This window comes from Hippopotamus amphibius, chromosome 11, assembly GCF_030028045.1.
Source record: "Hippopotamus amphibius kiboko isolate mHipAmp2 chromosome 11, mHipAmp2.hap2, whole genome shotgun sequence".
NCBI lineage: Eukaryota > Metazoa > Chordata > Mammalia > Artiodactyla > Hippopotamidae > Hippopotamus > Hippopotamus amphibius.
The window spans coordinates 78,464,918-78,485,294 of NC_080196.1; the positions used below are offsets into that span (position 1 = coordinate 78,464,918).

At 33.5% G+C, this 20,377-nt stretch overlaps 1 protein-coding gene across 4 annotated transcripts in view; it reads left to right on the top strand.

Moving 5' to 3' along the window:
* The window catches only part of SMCHD1 (structural maintenance of chromosomes flexible hinge domain containing 1), a 127,455-nt gene that overhangs the window by 40,952 nt on the left and 66,126 nt on the right, over positions 1–20,377 (top strand). For all 4 annotated transcript variants that reach the window (XR_009047968.1, XM_057698830.1, XM_057698829.1 and 1 more), the window contains exons 11-22: positions 44–164; positions 242–425; positions 2,345–2,539; positions 4,190–4,303; positions 4,876–4,982; positions 5,703–5,785; positions 5,968–6,081; positions 9,449–9,526; positions 9,606–9,725; positions 12,362–12,506; positions 18,639–18,735; positions 20,083–20,155. Coding sequence is in view for 3 of the 4 variants with exons in the window: in XM_057698830.1 (XP_057554813.1) it covers positions 44–164; positions 242–425; positions 2,345–2,539; positions 4,190–4,303; positions 4,876–4,982; positions 5,703–5,785; positions 5,968–6,081; positions 9,449–9,526; positions 9,606–9,725; positions 12,362–12,506; positions 18,639–18,735; positions 20,083–20,155 (1,431 nt within the window). In the remaining variant the exon portion in view is untranslated. The remainder of the gene's footprint in view (positions 1–43; positions 165–241; positions 426–2,344; positions 2,540–4,189; positions 4,304–4,875; positions 4,983–5,702; positions 5,786–5,967; positions 6,082–9,448; positions 9,527–9,605; positions 9,726–12,361; positions 12,507–18,638; positions 18,736–20,082; positions 20,156–20,377) is intronic.

Genomic DNA, 20,377 nt, shown 5'->3' on the forward strand with positions numbered 1-20,377 from the left:
ACTATTTTATAAGAATATTGTTTCACTTACTCCTTTGTTCTAGAATTAAAAGATGAAGATGATGATGATGATTGTTTCATAGTTGAGAAAGCAGCAAGAGGGAAAAGACCTATTTTTGAATGTTTTTGGAATGGACGACTAATACCATATACATCTGTTGAAGAGTAAGTTCTTATTTTTGCTGAAATTATATTGTTTTATGATCTATCTTTTTACTAACTAATACTTTGTTCTGTTCAAGCTTTGACTGGTGTACTCCTCCTAAGAAGAGAGGGCTTGCACCGATTGAGTGCTACAATAGGATATCTGGTGCATTATTCACTAATGACAAATTCCAGGTCAGCACAAATAAACTGACCTTTATGGATCTTGAGCTAAAATTGAAAGATAAGAACACCCTTTTTACAAGGATTTTAAATGGACAGGTATGGTTTTAAATATCAAGTGCTGAATATTTGCAAGTGTTCCTTTTTAAATACAGCAAAAGTCACTAGTAGTGTAGATTTGTACTGACAGTTTACATACTTTTCATTTTATTTAATCAAAAGAATACAAATTTTGGTTTATGAGACTTATGTGTTCACTCAAAAATTTCAAACTGATTAGATCTTGTTCGGGTAAAATTTACATATCTTCATCAGATCTTCATCAACACCTTGATACAGTGAATAGAAGCTACAGAAGCATGTCCATTTGGTGAAAGCATATAAGAACAATTTTACCTAATACAAAGGCTATGTTTGTATATTTTAACCTAAGTATGCAATTTTAATTTAATCTTGGGGGTAAAATTGAGGTAGAGCTGTGAAATACTTTGGGCTAAAAGGTGCTTTGAGGTTAATCAATATTAAAATCTGCATTAATTTAAAGAAAAAGAATGATAAATTTTTTAAAAAATTGAATGGAACTAGTGTACTTTTATTCTACCTAACACCTCAGAAACTTTTACTTGATACTATTTCTGTAGTTAAATGTTAAGTTGCCAAGAGATGGATGCATTTATTCTGAACTTAAAATTGCTGAGCAGTAAACACAATACATAACACACAGTATTTATAGTCAGTTATCCCTACAACATGTTGAAATTTGTTTTGCTCTTAATAAAGATTCTAAATCTTATATAATTTTAACTAATACAAGAGCTGTACATTGAAATACAGCATAAAAATTCCATAGGCAGACTGTCCCATTCCTAGTTAATAATTTTAATATTCCTGTCAAGTTGACAGTGTGACAACAGTAATTTGCTGATTCAGGAAGGACTTGGCACCAGGGAATAGATTAAGGGGAAGATTTCCTTGAAAATATATGCCATTTTTGAGTGTTTACCATGTACATGTTATTTCTTATTCAAATAACTTTTTAAAATCAAAAGTGTTTTTTTTGTTTGTTTTTTTTTCAATGATTAAGATACTGGCCCTCTGACTACAAGCTGCAAAAACTTAAGCTGAAATCAGTTTTAATTTTGCCCCATTTTCATTTGGAAATGGTAGATTGTGGAGTAAGGTATACAGTGGAAATGAACTTCTGTAACTTTATACATTGTCTTCTGTGAAAGCGTGTGATGTAGAGATGATCTTCCCTACTCAGTCTCCTAAAGACAGGCATTAAACAAATATATAGCAGCTTATGCTGCATTGTAAATCTCTATTCTTTCTCCCATCAGGGTGAAGAATGATAAGCAATTAACGTTTTCTTCTTATATATTATTAGAGAACAATTTTATTTTATGATTTATTTTTAATAAATATATATGATACATAATTAAAAGGAAAAATGTGTTTTGCATAGCCATGTTTCGCAACCATTTTTTCGCTGTCACCTTATAAAAGAGCCTTTTTGGCTTTTTCTCCCCCAATCACTGCCCCCAATGACATTTTAATACCATAGATATACTATATATATGTTTAAGTACTGCATGTATTTAAATCTGTGCTTGAATCATAAAAAGATATTTTTATTGCCCTCTTGAGAATGTGTATGGTTCACAGTAAAAGCTTCCACTTACTGTTTTCCCCTAATCAGTTAGTTCTCCTTTTTCTAGGCAGCCAGCGTTTGTCATTGTTTGGTGTATCCTAGGATTTAAAACAGGGAAGCAAATCTTTGTTGATATTGACCATTGAGACCTGGATCCAAGGATGTAGCAAAGATTTTTCTTTCTTTAGTAATGCATTTGATACAAATCTAAATTTGTATGGGAGAAGAATCTAGCAAAATATTTTAGTTTTTTTATTAAGTTTTCTAGGGTAGGCAGATATGTGAAAGGAAAAATAAAATGAGATGCTCTGTGGTTGTATTTGTTTACTAGTAGTTATATTTCATAGAACATTTTAAAATTTTGCAGGAGCAGCGAATGAAAATTGACAGAGAATTTGCTTTATGGCTGAAGGACTGTCATGAAAAGTATGACAAACAAATAAAATTTACACTTTTTAAAGGAATAATTACACGTCCTGATCTTCCTTCTAAAAAGCAGGGCCCCTGGGCGACTTATTCAGCAATAGAATGGGATGGAAAAATATACAAAGCAGGACAACTGGTAAGTTTAACTTATTTTTAGATTTAATTTTCAGTAGAATTTGAAACTAAATTAGGTGTGTTAGAACTTATCAACCACCAAAAATAAGGTATGTACTCTTGGCTCCTGAGGAGCGAGAAAAGAACAAAAAGGCCAAACTGATTTCAATTATATAATTTAACAGGACATTTTTTTAAAAAAACTTGATTTTTGCCAAAGGCTCAGTTAACAAGGTTTTTATTGTTTCTTGCACTAAACTTTACTCAAATGGAGAATTCCTTTTTGGTTTTTTTCTTTGTTTTGTTTTTGTTCTAATTCTAGTGTTTATTTTTTTTTTTAAGCTCAATTGGAATATAATTGCTTTACTTTTTGGTTTTTTTTCTTTTTTCTTTTTTTTTTAACTTTTTGGGTTTTTTTTAATGTGGTACGGAGAAATTATTTTTCAGCAAATTTTTGAGTGTCTGCTGCTCATAAGTTACTGTGCTATTGACTGCATTGTGGAGAATGCAGAGATCTAGGGGATGTCCTTTGTCCTTCAGGCTTTCACAGCCTGAAAACAGAGATAACCTAAGCAGAATAATTATAGGTAAGAAAGGGGTAAGTGCTATGAAAAGAGAGAATGAATGGTGCTTTCATAGTTTAGAAGGAGAGGATTTTCTGACTTCGGATGAGCCTGGGAGAAGAGGGTAAATCATGCAATTCTTTGTGCATGAAGTGGCATTTGTATGGAACTTGAAGGAGGTAAAGGCTCAGGTTTACAGAGGTAATGATGATGGTAATGAATCCACAAATGTGAAACCTTCATCATCATATATTGAAAGCTTTGGAATCAGATGCTGTCACCTCAAAGTAGTGTGTAGCTAGAGCCTACTTTTCCAGCATTTAGAGGTTAGAAAAATGAAGAGGAGAAGCTGACAAAGGAGAATGAAAGGGATAAGACGGTCAGATAGAAGGAAACCGGGAGAATAAGGTATTCGTGAAGTCAAGTGAAGAGTTATGAGGAGGGATTGATCAGTTTTGTCCAATTCTGTATGGTGGTCGAGTGAAATGCTTTCTCAGAGAAGATAATCTGAGCACAAAGACAGGTAAATGCAGAGAAATCACAAACAACAGAGTTGGTTTGCTGCATCGTGTCGTGTGTGTGAAGAGAAATAATTCAGAAATGAAATGAGGCTGGAAGGTAGGTTGGGTGTAAACTTTTGTTGTCCTTGTAGTTGGGAAGTTTTGAATTGGACTAATGCAAATTACCCTTAGATTTTTCAAGACAAGTAAGTGAAAGAAATACATTATAGGCAAGTTTTGAGCTAATTTAATTTAAAGAAATGACAACTTTGTAAGTCATTGTTCACAGTCTGCAAGCAATAGTTTATGGGGGTTTGAGATAACTTGCATTCATAATAATTGGCTTTGAAAGCATTGGACCTTTTAGATACATAGATAGCGATGATATTTTTGTATGAAGAAGCCACTGCCTTTTCAAAGATATGTTACAAGTAAGTGGAGAAACTCACAAATATTACTTTATTAGAATATTAGAATGCTTTTTTCGTTAATTTTTCTGATAGAAGTTGAGTTTTCCCTTTGCATAAAATAGTTCTGTTAAGTAATTGTTGAACCTGTTTTTCTAAGTAAATGTTAATACTAAATCCTTGTTTTAAAACTAAATATTAGGTCAAGACAATCAAGACACTTCCTCTCTTTTATGGAAGCATTGTAAAATTTTTTCTTTATGGTGATCATGATGGAGAAGTATATGCTACAGGAGGAGAGGTTCAAATTGCAATGGTAAGACCCCCAAGTAACAAAAAATATTTCTTCAAAGTCTCTTGGTACTGTTCCTTTCTTTTGGTTAATTGTTAAAATAAACACATGGTATTCTATTTTGCCTTGTATTTGGCTTTTCCATTAGTTAAAGTAGTGGTAACATGAATTTTTATGTTTCATATTTGGTGTTTTTAATAATCTATAGAATTTAACATCTGTGTGCCCAGTGTTTAACAGATGTTACATATTGTTATTGCTAGTTACTACAGTAATTTTGTAAAGTGCACATTTCATCCAGGGCCCGCAAATGTAAACATTGGAGCCAGACTTCTATCTCAAGAAAGAAAATCTTCAAAACCAGGATGGGTTTTATCCTCACACTGTGCTCTTAAAATTTGAATGGTATTTAAGTAGGCCTAAGGAGTTTACATGAAAAATGGAAATAAACACTGTGGTATAAGGTAGTAATAGCTATTATGATTTATATACTTAATTAGGGTAAAAATCTGTTTCTTTGGAAGAAATGAATGTTCCTATTGCAGCTAAACCTAAATAGTTTTTTTGAAATGTTGGTAAAATTTTTGTTTATTCAGGAACCTCAAGCACTGTATGATGAAATAAAAACTGTGCCAATTGCAAAGCTGGATAGGACAGTTGCTGAGAAAGCTGTGAAAAAATATGTAGAAGATGAAATGGCAAGGTAATTTACATTTCAAGATGCATGGTAAAAAATAATAAAAATCAAGAGGAATTTTCCTTTTAGCTATTATTATGTCTTTATTCTCTTCCATTTGGGTACTTGTAGTCTTAGATGTGTATGTTGTGATAACTTCTTGCTGTTTAAAAAAAAAAACTGAGAGCTCTAGTTATGAAAACAGAGTCCTGTGTTTGTTTTATGGAAATATGAGGAAATCTCATATCTAAGTGTCACTGTTGTCAGCACTATGAGTAAGTTTGTTAAAGAAAAAAAAAAACTTTAGCCTACAGCTAGAAGAAAATGGTAGTAACTACTGAGAAGTAAAGATTAGTACAAAAGAAGTAAAAGGAAATCGAAAAACAAAACTGTGATTCTTGCATGGCTCATGATGCAGTCATTTTGATTCTTACTGAATCTAGCTGGTAATTTCTTTATTTGTAGAGTTTATCCTGTCTCCCAGAGGTAGCTTGTACTATAAATGAATAGAAAAATCTCAAAAAAAGGACAGTTCCTGGCTGTTAACACCAAGAGATTTTGTCTTTGTGGCCACAGCAATGGTTGAGGAGGAGAGAATGTTTAGAATGTTAATCATACGGGATTCCAGATTTAACCTTTCAAAAAAAATTAGAAATAAATATTAAAGTTTCTAAGAACTTTTATTTTTAAAAATAAGACCATAATTAACACAGTTCATGAAACATTAATATTTTGGTTTCATAATAGGCTCCCTGATAGATTGTCAGTGACTTGGCCTGAAGGAGATGAATTATTGCCAAATGAGATTAGGCCTGCTGGAACTCCCATTGGTATGTTTTTGTGTTTTTTGTGTGTTGTTTGTTTGTTTAATGCTGAAAAAATGCTTTTCTTATGTCTTACATTTCATGGTAAAAGACCATGAAAAATTAAAATGCTATGTAAAGACCTAGCAGATTCATCAGATTCTTTGGGTGTAACTAAGACATTCTTATTTTTAATTTTGGACTGATAGGTGCATTAAGAATTGAAATATTGAATAAAAAAGGGGAAGCAATGCAAAAGCTTCCAGGAACAAGTCATGGAGGGTCAAAGAAACTGCTGGTTGAGCTCAAAGTTATATTACACTGTAAGTATTAAAAACTAATTTGGGTCTTTATTGTTGTCCTTAAGTATATAATACATGTTTTAACATCTTCATGTAATTATGACCTAACAATTTGATAGATAGTGCATTTGATTAAAGTTAGGAGTTCCAAAAGTGTTATGAATAACTCATTTTTTAAAAAGTCACTTGTTTTCTGCAGGTTTTATTTTAACATTTTATTCTGAATTTTCCTCTGTAGGTAGCTGTGGGCTAAAATAAAGATATGATGTGTATACATATAGCAGTTTGTACTGAATAGGAATTTAGACTGGATAATCCTTAAGATCCCTTCCAAATCAAAAATACTATGTCTCTGAACCTGTAGGCCAGAAGTACTTTTTTTAGATGAGAATCCTGGCCCACTCTTTGGTAAAGGGAAAAGAACTGCATATTATTTATTGTTCATCTTGTATTTTTCCAACTTGCATCACCTTGTTTGTTAACTTTTTTGGGTGTTGATTTTGTCTTGACTTCCTGAAAGTATTTTCAATTTGTATTTTCAATAATCTGTTCTATCACTATATACTTGTGTGTCTGGTCCATGGATTTTAAAGGTCTGGTGTTTTATTCACTATGTGTTTATTTCCAACATTTATAAACTAGTCAATGGTAATGTATACTTTCATTGTATAAATGTCTTAGCCTTAGCAGCATTGAACAATTTGATTAACTCATTTTACTGCATTACTCTTATTTTTGGCCTTATGACACTCTTTTACATTTCTCCAACCTTTTTTGGTGACTTAAAACAATGTATGTTTATGATTTTACAGTTCTCTAGGTCATCCGTCCCAGGTGGTCTTCATTATGCTAAAATCAAAGTGTCAGCAGAATAGTGTTCCTTCTGGAGGTTCTAGGGAAGCCTCGCCTTTTCCAGTTCTAGAAGCCACCCACATTCCTTGGCTTGTGGCCCCTTCCTCCATCTTCAAAGCCAGCAGTGTAGCATCTTCTAACCTCTTCCAACCTTCAGAGTGACTCTGACCCTCCTGCCTCCCTCTTGTTTAAAAAAAAACAAAAACAAAAACTACATACAGGCAGACCTCGTTTAATTGTACTTCGCTTTATTGCCATTTACAGATAATGCATTTTTTATAAATTGAAGGTTTTTGGCAACTCTGTGTTGAGCGAGTCTGTTAATACCACTTTTCCAACAGTATTTGCTCACTTAATGTCTCTGTGTCACATTTTGGTCATTCTGGCAACATTTCAAACTCTTTCATTATGTTTGTTATGGTGATCTGTGATTAGTGATCTTTGATGTTATTACTACGACTTGCTGAAGGCTCAGGTGAAGGTTAGCATTTTTTAGCAATAAAGTACTTTTAAATTAAGATATGTACATTTTATTTTTTTTTAAAGAAATAATGCTATTGCACACTCAATAGACTACCATATAATGTAAACATAACTTTTATATGCACTGGGAAATGAAAAAATTTATTTGACTTGCTTTATTGCGATACTTGTTTTGTTATGGTGGTCTGAAGCCAAACCTGCAATATCTCTAAGGTCTGCCTATATATATATATTTTTTTAATTAAAAGATTTTTTTGGATAAAACATATATAACAAATTTACCATTTCAATCATTTTTTAAATGCATACTTTAGAGTGTTTCACATATTTGTCTGTTTCTTTGGAATGTCATTTAACTTGTTCCACTGTTTATTCTATTTCCGGAAGACTGGAAATTACTCCAAAAGTTTAAATAGATTTAGGTTCACCATGTTTTGCCCCTAAGGCAAGAATCAATAGTCCGTAACCAATCTGTGTTTCTTAGGGTATTACATCAAGAGGCATTTGATGACTGTAATTAATTATCCCACTTTTAGTACTGCTAGAATGGATTATTGAATTCACTTGGCTAATATAAAGTTCTCCTTTCATCCATGATGTAATGGTTTCATCCATGAATGATTTTTACTTATTTAGTATGCAAAATGGTGATTCCCCCCCATTCTTTCAGTTCTTCCTAATTTATTATCCTGTTATCCCAATTTATTATTCTTCCTAATTTATTTATTAGTAAGAAATTTCAGTTAGGGTCATTGGTTTACTCTGAAACACAGCTTTTATAGGAAAGGCAAATATAAAGGCTTGATTCTTTTTATTTAGCTGCAAACTACAGGTCAGGAATTGGTGCTGTGCTGTACTATAGTACTCAGAGACTTGTTTTTAATTTTTGTAAATGTGTTCTTGTAAATGTATGGGGTGTTATAGATTTGACATACTTCTTTGATTTTGATGTGTCTTCATGTTTGCTCCTCTGTTGTCTTGATAAGAATCTTTCTGTCTTTGATTTGAGCTTTTTCCCTTTGTGGCTCAAGACATCCTAGAATCCTCTTGTACATGTTCTGCCCTAAACCTCAATTCACCCATTACCGTTGGTTCCTTTCAGTGGGGAATGGCGTTTAGAGGCCTGAGTGTTAGGATTGCTCATGGCCACTGGGTGAAATTGTTTCTAAGCTTTTTCGATTGATAGCTAAACATGAATATTTTTGGAAAAGAAAAAAAAATTGAATTCATATTGATATCTTGAATTTTTATTTAGCCACTTTGATTTTATGCTTTTATTTCATTTCTTTTATGTTGAAATCTTGATTCTTAACATTAACAGTTATTTGCTTTATCCTATAATAGATAGTTTCAAAATAGTGATACTTATAAAATTAATAATACTATTAGATTAAATTTGACTTCTTTGAAGTGCTTTTGTCCTTAAGGTTTTTATATATTCTAAAATTGAAGTCAGTTGAAATAATGTTTTTAATATAGTCATATCACCTACCTACATTTTGGTTTTGCTTATGAATTGCTTTAATTCTATTTTGTGAATATTTTAAGTCATTTACATAATTCCAAAGTCAAAAATAAATAACAAGGAATATTTCAGAGAAGTGATATCATCCTTCTATTCTGTTTTCTTTCTCCTACTTTAGGCGTTGCTTTTTTCTCTTAATAGATCACTGGGTCTTAGCGATTACTCTGTGTAAATAAACTATGCTATTTTACTCTTGAGGAAAACTTTTAAAGAAATGATTTTTAATATCAAAAGAAAATGATCTCTATATTCTTCTGATTGTACCAGTTGAGCTTATTTACAAATACATTTTTTTCCTGTTTCTATTTTTTTTTACAGATAAATTTTTAAGACTTGAAGGAATTTTAATCAGCTGAATGAGTAAATTTTCATTATGCTATTGACTTGCATAGGATAGCTTTAGATTTTTCAGTTTCAAACCTGTTTTGAAAAATGTACATCAAATAGACATTTGATGTCAATGTGACATGTCATATTCATGTTCTATATTTAATTTCTCAAAATATAAATTTTTCTTCTTTTATTAAGCTTCAAGTGGAAATAAAGAAATCATTTCACATATTAGTCAGCATGGAGGAAAATGGCCTTACTGGTTTAAAAAAATGGGTGAGTTATTATTCTGAATGTTAAAAATTGTATCAGTATTATGTTTACTTGAATTTTAATGTCTTCTTAATTTGTCCAGAAAATATTCAAAAGTTGGGGAATTATACATTGAAATTACAAGTTGTACTGAATGAAAGTAATGCAGACACTTATGCAGGAAGACCACTACCATCTAAAGCAATTAAATTTTCTGTTAAAGGTAAGCAAAACACCAATATGTAACTCTTATGCTAGAGGTGGCATTTTAAATCAAGAGGAAAATAAATAATTTAGTTATAGATGTTTGACCACTTGTATAACCATCTTGGTCTTAGAATGCCTTTATAATTCTGCCTGATAGTCATATTCCTTATAAACTTTTGAAAACATCATTGTTTTCTAGCTTCCCTTGTTGCTTGTAGAGTCTAAAGTTATTCCGATTCCTGATTTTGCATGTTAAACACACCCCCCCACCCCCAATCCAACCACCCCCATCTTCCCTCTTCTGCAATCCTCAGATATTTGGATAATTGGGGGGGGGGTGGATCCCAATTTCTGAAATTTTAAGTTCTAGGAATTTTTCTTGAGTTACTTAGATTTCTTACTCTGTTTTCTCTTTCTATAACATCTGCTAAGATGTTGGACCTCTTGACTGGTGTACTGATATTGTTTTTTCTGCTTTCCATTTCTTGGTTTTATATTTCTACCTTATAAAAGATTTCTTTAACATGATGTTTGACACTTTCTATTGAATTTTTCCTTTCTGCTATAATTTGTTTAGTTTCTAAAATATCTTATTCTCTGGTTAGTCCCTTTTCAAAGCATTTTCTTCTGACTTCATGGATTCAGTATCTTTACTAATTCTCTGAGGCTGTTAATATAGTGGTATTTTTTTTTTGATACTTTTAAACTTTATTCATAGCCCGTTTCCTCCATGTTGCTTTTTTTCATATCTGCTCTGGGTCTTTCCTATTAGATCCTCTCTTACATTACTAATTATTTGCACACATTTAAGAATAGAACATTTGAGAGTGTTTATTTCATTCGGGGAGATTATGATAAGAGAATTTTAGGTTTTTTTCTCTTTGGCTGTTCAGATTCCCCAAAGTAGAGTGTAAACACCTGGGTGCCAGAACTTGGGGAGCCAAGCTGGGGCAGACTGTTAGAGGTTTCACATTTAGTACTAATCTTTCACTTGATTTTCCTGTTTTCAATAAACTGTGATGCTTTCAGTAGTGTTATGTCCCTTACTTCTTGGACTTACTCTTAGCTTCCGCAGAGAAGAAACCTTCTGAACATTGCTGAAGGTGAGAAAGGCAGTTGGCTGGCTCTGTGTATTGAGGGGTGGGCATTTGAGGAACTGTTTCTCAAACAGACTTGAACACATCTTCCTTTTTTATTTCAATTTCGCTCCTACTTGATAGAGCTATTCTGGAGACTTTTGAGTGTTATGTAGTGTGAATTAAATCGGCTCCCTGATTGCTTTGTTGATGATTGAAGATTTGATTTCTTGAGTCTTTCTGCTAAGTTAGTTATACTTGCTCATTTATACTCCAGCTTTCAAATTCATTACTGTTGTCTTTTTTTCTTGTTCATTGTTTTTGTAGGTTTAGGCCTTTTTTAAAAAAAATATCTGTAATGTCATATTATTATGGGGTTTAGAGAGCTGATTTAAGTACCTGTGATTTTCTTGCCTTCTCTAATCAGAAGGCCACCTTGGGGAGTGTATCTCCAAGTTTTGTACATACAGATCTACCATGTTCTTTAAATAACCGCTGTGGAACATTCCACAGTATGGACATGCTGCAGTTTAAGCAGTTTTCTTTGATGAACATTTCAGGTGTTTCCAGTTTTTTGGCTATTACAAATCATATTTCTATACAGAAAAAAATTATGATGCTTTGTGTACATGTGCTAGAATTTCTCTATACAGTGGATACCGAGAAGTAGAATTGCCAAGCTGAAATGTGTGCTTTAGTATTTTATATGTATTTACTGTTACATTGCCCTCCCAGAAGGTTGTGTAACCTCACCAACAGACTGAGTGTTCCTATTTGCCTATGTTCATTCCTGGCCAACCTATATTGTAATATTTATTTAGCCTAGTTGGCAGTTAAATTATTTAATTATTAGGTTGTGTACCTCTTCTGGCCTTTATTGGACATTGTCTGTCATCTGTGAAAGTCTGTTCCTTTACTGTGCCCTTTTTAATAGTGTAAAACAGTAATTCTGAAATTTAAGTTTTATCTAAATCAACTGCTGGGCTTATTAAACTTCAGGCTGGTGGGCCTCACTCCTGGAGTTTCTGACTCAGTAGGATGAGGTGAGCCCTCGAATTTGCATTTCTAATAATTTCCCAGGGGCTGACTTGAAACTGTTAGACTAGAGACCACTTTGGGAATAGCTGTTCATAGGAAGTTTTAATGTATTGCGGATTTTAATCCTTTATTGCATGTGTTGCAAATATTTTCTCATATAGAGCTTCTTTATTAACTTTGTATCTAATAAAATACTTTAAACTTTATCAAATATATCCTTGTATAGATATTCAGTATTGTGTTTTGCCTTAGTTTTTCCTACTATAAAATTGTAAAAATATTCCTTTATTATATTCAAATAATTTCATAGTATAAAAACAGATTTATCTCTATCTCTAGACTTTTATACATGGTGTGAAATAAAGATCTAATTTTATTATTTTCACAGGTGGATTATAGATATTTATATAAATTTTGCACAGATTTAAAATACCATGTTTATTGTAGTCTAATCTTCCCTATATAAATAGATGTTTCTATCTACAGTGAATTTTCTGCTGATGAATTTTCTTTTCATGTTTACTTTTTTTTTATTAAGAGGGTAAACCAGAGAAATTTTCATTTGGTCTGTTGGATCCTCCTTTTCGTGTTGGAGTCCCATTCAGTATCCCTCTGGAGTTTCAGGATGAATTTGGTCATACTAGTCAACTATCAGCTGATATTCAGCCAGTTTTTGAAGCAAGGTAATCTGAATTTTCATATCTGCTAAGTATTCACTTTTTTCTTTTTTTAGCTTAAATTATTTGTATTCGGTTAACTTCAGATTTATTATTTAAAATACTTAGTGTATATTTTATATATGGAGGATTTACTTAGTCCCAAGCTATTCTCTGAGGCTGTAGTATCATACATAAATTACTTCAATAAAGTTTATTTTCACTGAATTTACTGTTACAGTTGTTTGGGTGAGACTGATAGCTCTGTCTTACTTCATTTCTTTTTGCAAGTATGATGTGGTGTCTCCTGGCAATTCGACAAACCATACCATGTTTGTTTCGTTGTTTGCTTAGAAATTATGGCCGTTTAAACTTAGTGGTTACCTACTGGTAGGTTTTAACCCTGCTAATAAAATTTTGTTTGTTTTTAAAACCATATCAGTAAAGTTTATGCTTTCCATGGAAATTTGGTCTTTCCTTAGAATTTGCCTTCACTTAATAGCCCCATAGAGTAATATGATTGGCTTATGCTAAGAAATAGCTCTGAAAACTTAAACAGTATGTTCAGTTATAGAATTGAGAATGTTCTTTGTTTTCCATTACCTCTTTTTGAGGTGCCTAGGGAGAAAATCTTGTTTCTCAGATTTCTGCCAAATTTGTCTTTTTGGGCCCACTGCGTTTGTGTTTGGTTTGGTTTGGTTTGGTTTTTGGCCACACTGCACAGCATGCAGGATCTTATCCCAACCAGGGATCAGATCGAACCCCGTACCCCCTGCAGTGGGAGCAGAGAGTCTTAACCAGTAGACTGCCAGGCAAGTCCCTGGGCCCACTTTTTAAAGTATGCTTTCTTTTGCTATTACTATGTACTTTTCCCCCCTTTTGGTGTAATTGTTTACTCTTTTAATCATTTGGGTATGTACTGTATATTCCAGGCATTTGCTAGCTAGAGATATAGACGTGAATAAGAACATAGTATTTGCCTTCTAGAAGCTCACAAACTAGTGAAATGTAGTTAGTTTAGTGTCCAGATTTATACCACGGCTAAGTTCCTGAAAAACAAAACAGTTATAAAAAATATTGAAAATTAATTTTTCTAAATGTTCTAAGTTGCAAAAAGTGGTTGTTGTGGAAAAAGTGATTTTGACATATTGCATTCATTTGAATATTAAACCATAATGGAGGAGCTGACTACTTGAACATATGTTTTTTAAAAATAAAACACTGAAAGTAATCTGTGTAGTCACAAATGGAAAATATTTGTGCGTTAGTTGACCCCTGTTTTCAGTTATAACTTCCATCTTATCCTTGATAGGACATTCTTACACACAGAATCTCTATCACACGTACATACTGGTAATTAAGATTTGGGGCTTAAAAAAAAAATCTTGGTGGTCTGGCTGTGTGACTTTACCTTCAATAAAGTAAGATCATTGTCTGAGTGGGTTTATTTGTTTTTTATTTTCAGTGTTAACTAAATTAAAATAAAAATGATTCACACATATAGCCTAAAGAATCAAATAGCTTGATAAGGCTTGTATAAAAAAAAGTGTAGTTCCTCTGCCCTCTCCACCCCACCCACAATTCACTTCTCAAAACCACTTTTCAGCTTTCTTACTCGAATCTTTTAGTACCTATTGCCATGTATTTAAGTAACTTAGATATATTGTTATATCCTGATTCTTCAGTTTTAAGCATTATCTCTTGACATATGGCTATGGAAGATGAGGACACACTCTCTTGTTGCCACTTATATTACAAATAAGCCTCCTTCCTATTCCCACATTATTCAGTAAAGTTATATTCTGGCTTGATCAGTATTTAGCGCTTGCTTTATTATAATTACGTAAGTGCTGATTTCTTCATTGCACAGCTGTTGTTATACCTTTTTTCTTTGCTAAGTAACTCTCTGCCAGTTGTCTGGTTTCTTCTCAAGATGCTTGCTACATAGATAGTTTCTTACTCTTGTAGACATCTCTCTTGGAACTTTGTGACGTGCTTCAGTTTGGATAGGTTGCTCTTATGCTTGTTACATTTGTCCTTCTGTGATCTTCTTTCACCTTCATCCTGGGAATTCCCTTTGTCTTTTGTGTTGGGGAAATATATTAAAAATAAAACCTCCTGTCAACCTAGAAAACTTCTTCACAAAGGTGGGGAGAAAGTAAACAATTTTATGATTGAGTAAACAGTAAATCAGAATGTGATGCTCATCACAATCTGATAAAGAAATTGCAAAAGCTGAAGGAAATTTTACTCTGTTACATGGGTAAGTGAATATAACTTACCACATTCATGTTTTCAAGAAAAATTGCTAAGTATCTTTATGACTGGGTGTAGAGTTTGCAATATGGAGTCAGTTGATCAGAAGGAAGTTAGATCCAGGAATCTGGGAGATAGGGGTTTACCTTTATTGATGATTAAATTTTCAGAGAGTTGACTTTCAGGTCCTTGAAGAAACATTCCTGAATTTGTGAGATTGTTAAGTAGCTTATTTATTTAGCCTTTAACCTTTCATGGGTCTCCAATTTTGAAAGAATCCCATGTCCCTCTCCTTCTACTGGAGCACATTCTTCACTAGTTTCCTAAGAAAGGATTTACATGTAAGATAAAATTATTGCTCTGAAAACGTCTCTGTTCTACTTGGTTGATTGAATTGAAAGTTGGATACTACTTTCCATCAAAATTAAGAAAGCGTTGGTCCATTTTTACCTTTTAGCTTCTACCGTTGCTGATAAGTTTAAATTTGTTCTGTTTAATTTTCCTTTTTATGTTTCTTATGTATTCTGGCCAGAAGCTTATAGGACCTACTTTTAATTCTCAACAGGGCAAAATTCTGTAATGATACGTCTTTGTATAGGTCTCTTCATTATTTGAAGTACTTCATTCTCTGCCTTCCATCATCACTGTTTTCTCTTTTGGGGATCCTTATTTATTTGATGTGTACCTTTGGGACTGGTTCTTTGATTTTCCTAATTTTTCCATTTTTCTTAACCTTTTTTGTGTTTTTGCTTTACTTTTGGACAGACTTTCTCAATTTTATCTTTATATCTTTCCATTGAGTTTTTCCTTTCTGCTGTATTTTAATTTTTTTAATAAATTTATTTTTATTGGCTGTGTTGGGTCTTCCTTGCTGCATATGTGCTTCCTCTAGCTGCTGTGAGCGGGGGCTATTCTTCGTTGTGATACGCAAGCTTCTCATTGTGGTGCTTCTCTTGCTGGGGAGCATGGGCTCTAGGCACATGGGCTTCAGTAGTTGTAGCACTTGGGCTCAATAGTTATGGCTCAAGGGCTCTAGAGCACAGGCTCATATTGTGGTGCACGGGCTTAGTTGCTCCGTGGCATGTGGGATCTTCCCAGAACAGGGCTCGAACCCGTGTCCCCTGCACTGGCAGGTGGATTCTTTTTTTTTTTTTTTTTTTTAATGTATTTCTTTTTTTTTTTTTTTTAATTTTTTTTTTTGGGGGGGTACACCAGGTTCAATCAACTGTTTTTATACACATATCCCCATATTCCCTCCCTTCCTTGACGCCCCCCCCCTCGAGTCCCCCCCACCCTCCCTGCCCCAGTCCTCTAAGGCATCTTCCATCCTCGAGTTGGACTCCCTTTGTTATACAACTTCCCACTGACTATTTTACAGTTGGTAGTATATATATGTCTGTGCTACTCTCTCGCTTCGTCTCAGTTTCCCCTTCACCCCCCGCCCCCTCCCATACCTCGAGTTCTCCAGTCCATTCTCTGTATCTGCTTCCTTGTTCTTGTCACTGAGTTCATCAGTACCATTTTTAGATTCCGTATATGTGAGTTAGCATACAATATTTGTCCTTCTCTTTCTGACTTACTTCACTATGTATGACAGATTGTAGTTCTATCCAGCAGATGGATTCTTAACCACTGCAGCACCAGGGAAGTCCCTCTGCTATATTTTTAATTTCCAAGTTCCTGGTTCTCTGAATGTTCTTTTGTAGATCCTGTTCTTGTTTTATGAATGTAATACATTTTTTTTGCTGATAAATAAATGGTAATTTAAAAATAGTTACCTACAGTGATAATCTTTATTGTCTCCATGTTAGTTGCTTTTTGTTTGTTGGATTTTGATCTCTTTTCTTCATATATCTGGTTAATCGTTGGTGATCTGCTTATATCTGATAGAGAACTAAAATGCACATAGGAGATCCTGAGAGTTTGGGGGAGGCTGTTGAATGTGAACTCCACTACAGGATGATCTATCTATAACATTTTGTTGGGGGAGATCCTCTTGCGTCTTCAGGTCTTTTTCTTGGGCTGGGTAGTTTTCTCAAAGATAAATCTTTAGTCTCTTGCCTGGAGGGGAATAATTTGGCTGTCCATGTTCCTAGCCAGTCCGGAAACAAGGCTAGGGTAGGAGTGGGGATGAGAAGGTCTCAGTATGCATTTCATTCAGTATTACCCTTGTATTCTTTTTACTATTTTACCCTTTCCTTCAACTTACCTTTTGTGCCTAGATTCACAGATTCTCTGCTTTAAGCTTTTCAGAGAATAATTCTCCAGTCATCTGCCAGAGGTAGAGAGGGGAGATCTGGGGATCTAAATTTTAAATTTTAATCAATCCTTTTTTTTTTTTGCCTTTCTCTTTTGGCTCCACTTCTAGAGGTACCTAGTAACACAAATTCCTAGTGGTATCTGTGGTATATACTGATTTTCAGCTTTTTCCATTGCTGTTTCACAGTTCAGTTTTCTTGGGACTATACTAGGTCATTTGCCACTTGTCTGTCCTTTTTTTCTGTAGATAAGTTTTATTGTCCTTGTCTCTTCTTCCATACCTTCCATATCTTTGCCTTTAAAAGTAAATGAAAGGAATCCCTTTGTTCTCATATTAGTGAGGCTTTAAGAGATAGTAAAAGTAGGGACTTTCCTGGTGGCGCAGTGGCTAAGAATCCACCTGCCAATGGAGGGGACATGGGGTTTGAGCCCTGGGCCAGGAAGATCCCACATGTCGCAGAGCAACAAAGCCCGTGCGCCACAACCACTGAGCCAGCACTCTAGAGCCCGAGAGCCACAACTATTGAGCCCGTGTGTCACAGCTACTGAAGCCTGCGTGCCAAGAACCTGTGCTCCTCAACAAGAGAAGCCACCGCACTGAGAAGCCCATGCACCACAAGAAAGGGTAGCCCCCGTTCCCCGCAACTAGAGAAAGCCTGCGTACAGCAATGGAGACCCAATGCAGCCAATAAATTAAATTTAATTAATTAATTAATTTTAAAAAAGAGATAGTGAAAGTAGGTGTCTGTGATTAATGTTTATCTTTCTCAGGGAGTTTATTTTACCTTATATGCCTCTACAGCTTTTTTTCAAACAAGCCATGTTGTTTAAGTTTTACAACTTATTCAGATAATGTCTATAAATATTTAATTTCATTCTTCAGAAAAATTAGGCCTTTTCTCTGTCATGGTATATCTTTCATTTTTTCTCACCTTACTCTTTGACAGAGTAAAATATTGACTCTGAGGTTCCTGCAGGTGGTCAAAGGTTATTTAGGAATCACATTGTTCATGGTAGTACATTAGAGGATCTCAGTACACATTCTAACAAGGTTACATTAGCACAAGGCTGTACTTAATTATTTGGACTTCATCTAAAATTGCCATTCAGTTTAATAGGTGCCAGAAGGTCTCCAAAATCCCTATGGGTGAAGGATTTGAAAAAAATCCTGGGCAAAGTCTGAAGACATCCTTAAGCCTGGCCAATTTGGATGTTTAATTTTCTTTGACCTATATACATGGCCTAGCATTTGATTGTTTCTTACCTTGTATCTTTACTGATTGGACGAGTGGTATCACTTACTAATACTTGCTGGATTTTTTTTTCTTTTTTTGTAAAAAAAAATTCATGGGAATTTGCTTCTGTTCATTTATTTCTATTTTAAAAAATACAATTTTATTAGAAAAATAAATTAAAAATGAGAATATCATATGAAAAGACAGAACACATTTGCAGCAGGAATTCCTTGAAGGTCCAGTGAGTAGGACTGTGTGCTTTCACTGCTGAGGGCCGGGTTCAATCCCTGGTCAGGGAACTAAGATCCTGCAAACCGTGTGGTGCAGCCGAAAAAAAAGAAAAAAGAACATTTGCGGCTTATTTGTAGGTAATGGAGGGAAAGTTAAAAAATAGTTTATTTTTTTCCAGTGGTTTATCTTTACATTATGAAGAAATAACCAAAGGACCAAATTGTGTCATTCGAGGTGTTACAGCTAAGGGCCCTGTAAACTCTTGTCAAGGCAAGGTAAGCATTGTACATACATGTTATAATGCATGTTTATTTCTTATGTGGTAAAAATGAAATTAGAAATTTAAATTTGAATAACGTTTTTGTGACAGGATGAGATGGCAGTAATGTTAGGTTCTTAGGAATTAATCAGGATCATGTCACCCAACATACCATTACCACTTAACATCTCTGAGAAAGACCAGTATGTTTGCTGCTGCTGTTTGTTGAAATTTATAAATTAAATATTTTCAGCTATCATCATTTTCATTCCGGTCCTTTCGCAAAGCCATTTTCAACAGTTACCTAGTACTGTGTTGCTTCTTTTTTTCTCTTTTTCCATTTTTCAGTATTTTTCTTAGAATAGGAACAAAAATATGAGAAACTTTAGCTCACTTCTGTAAACGTATTGGGTTTGGTATTTGGATAAAGGAAGTGTTTTGAAAGGAATAAGATTAAGGATAGTAAAGGCAAGCTCCAGTAAGGTCATTTTTCAGTTAAGTATATAAAGTAGCTAATAGATTAGTATGACTAATGTGAACACTATGCCTAACCACTTAAGTATTATGTTACTTTTTTTCCATTGTGTCATTACCTTCAATATATATTTAAAAAATTTTCCATGTCAAAATAATGTTTAAAATAGAGCATGTGAGTTTAAGTACTGTATACTATACTTCCTTGTATAATTGAATCAAAGAGCAAGTTCTATACATCTTTCTGAATTAAGCTTTTTCTGGCAAAAGAACTTGAAATTCATGGAAAATTTGACTTTAGTAAGGTAAACTTACTAAAAAGATTTCTTTTTATTTTGAAATAATTATTTTACAGAAAAGTTGGAGAGATGGTATACCGTTCACATATACTCTTCACCCAGCTTTCTCTATTAACATCTTATACAACTATTATATATTTATCCAAACTGAGAAATTAACATTGATATAATACTATTAACAAAACTCTGGACTTCAGCCTTTCCATAACAGTTTTTCTGCTATTATTTTTCTATTCCAGGATCTAATCTGGAACACCACATTGTTTTTAGATACGTCTAGATTTTGGGGTTTTCCATTTTACTACTTTCCACATTTTTTATAATGCCCATCCTAATTCTGATAATTATTCAGAGGTTATGCCTTTTGAATTTGAAGATAGTATTGCCTATATAGAGGCAATATAAATCAGTTTTTTTCACCTGTATCTCTTTCATACATATATATGGTAATTTTAGTCAATATAAATTTGCGGAGTAGATTTCTATAATGGTATGAAATTGAAAAGCAAAAAATAAATCAGAATTGAGGTGGTAAATTACTCAAGTATTTATTTAGGACCTGAATTTAATTAAAATAATTTTTTCAACAGAATTTTAATCTGAAGGTTATTCTGCCGGGTTTAAAAGAAGACTCTCAGATTTTGAAAATTAGATTACTACCAGGTAATATTACTTTAAGAAATATTCCTAATATTTACCTTTTAAATAATATTCTTATGATAAAGTATAATGACACTTATAAAGGTGAAGTGTTTTTTGGTTTGGTTATGGTTTAAGTCTTGAAAATACGAGGGTGAGTCCAAAATTATCCGCACTCTGGTTATATTAAAACTTCTATAAATTCTACAGCCAGAGTGTGGATAATTTTGGACTCACCCTCATATA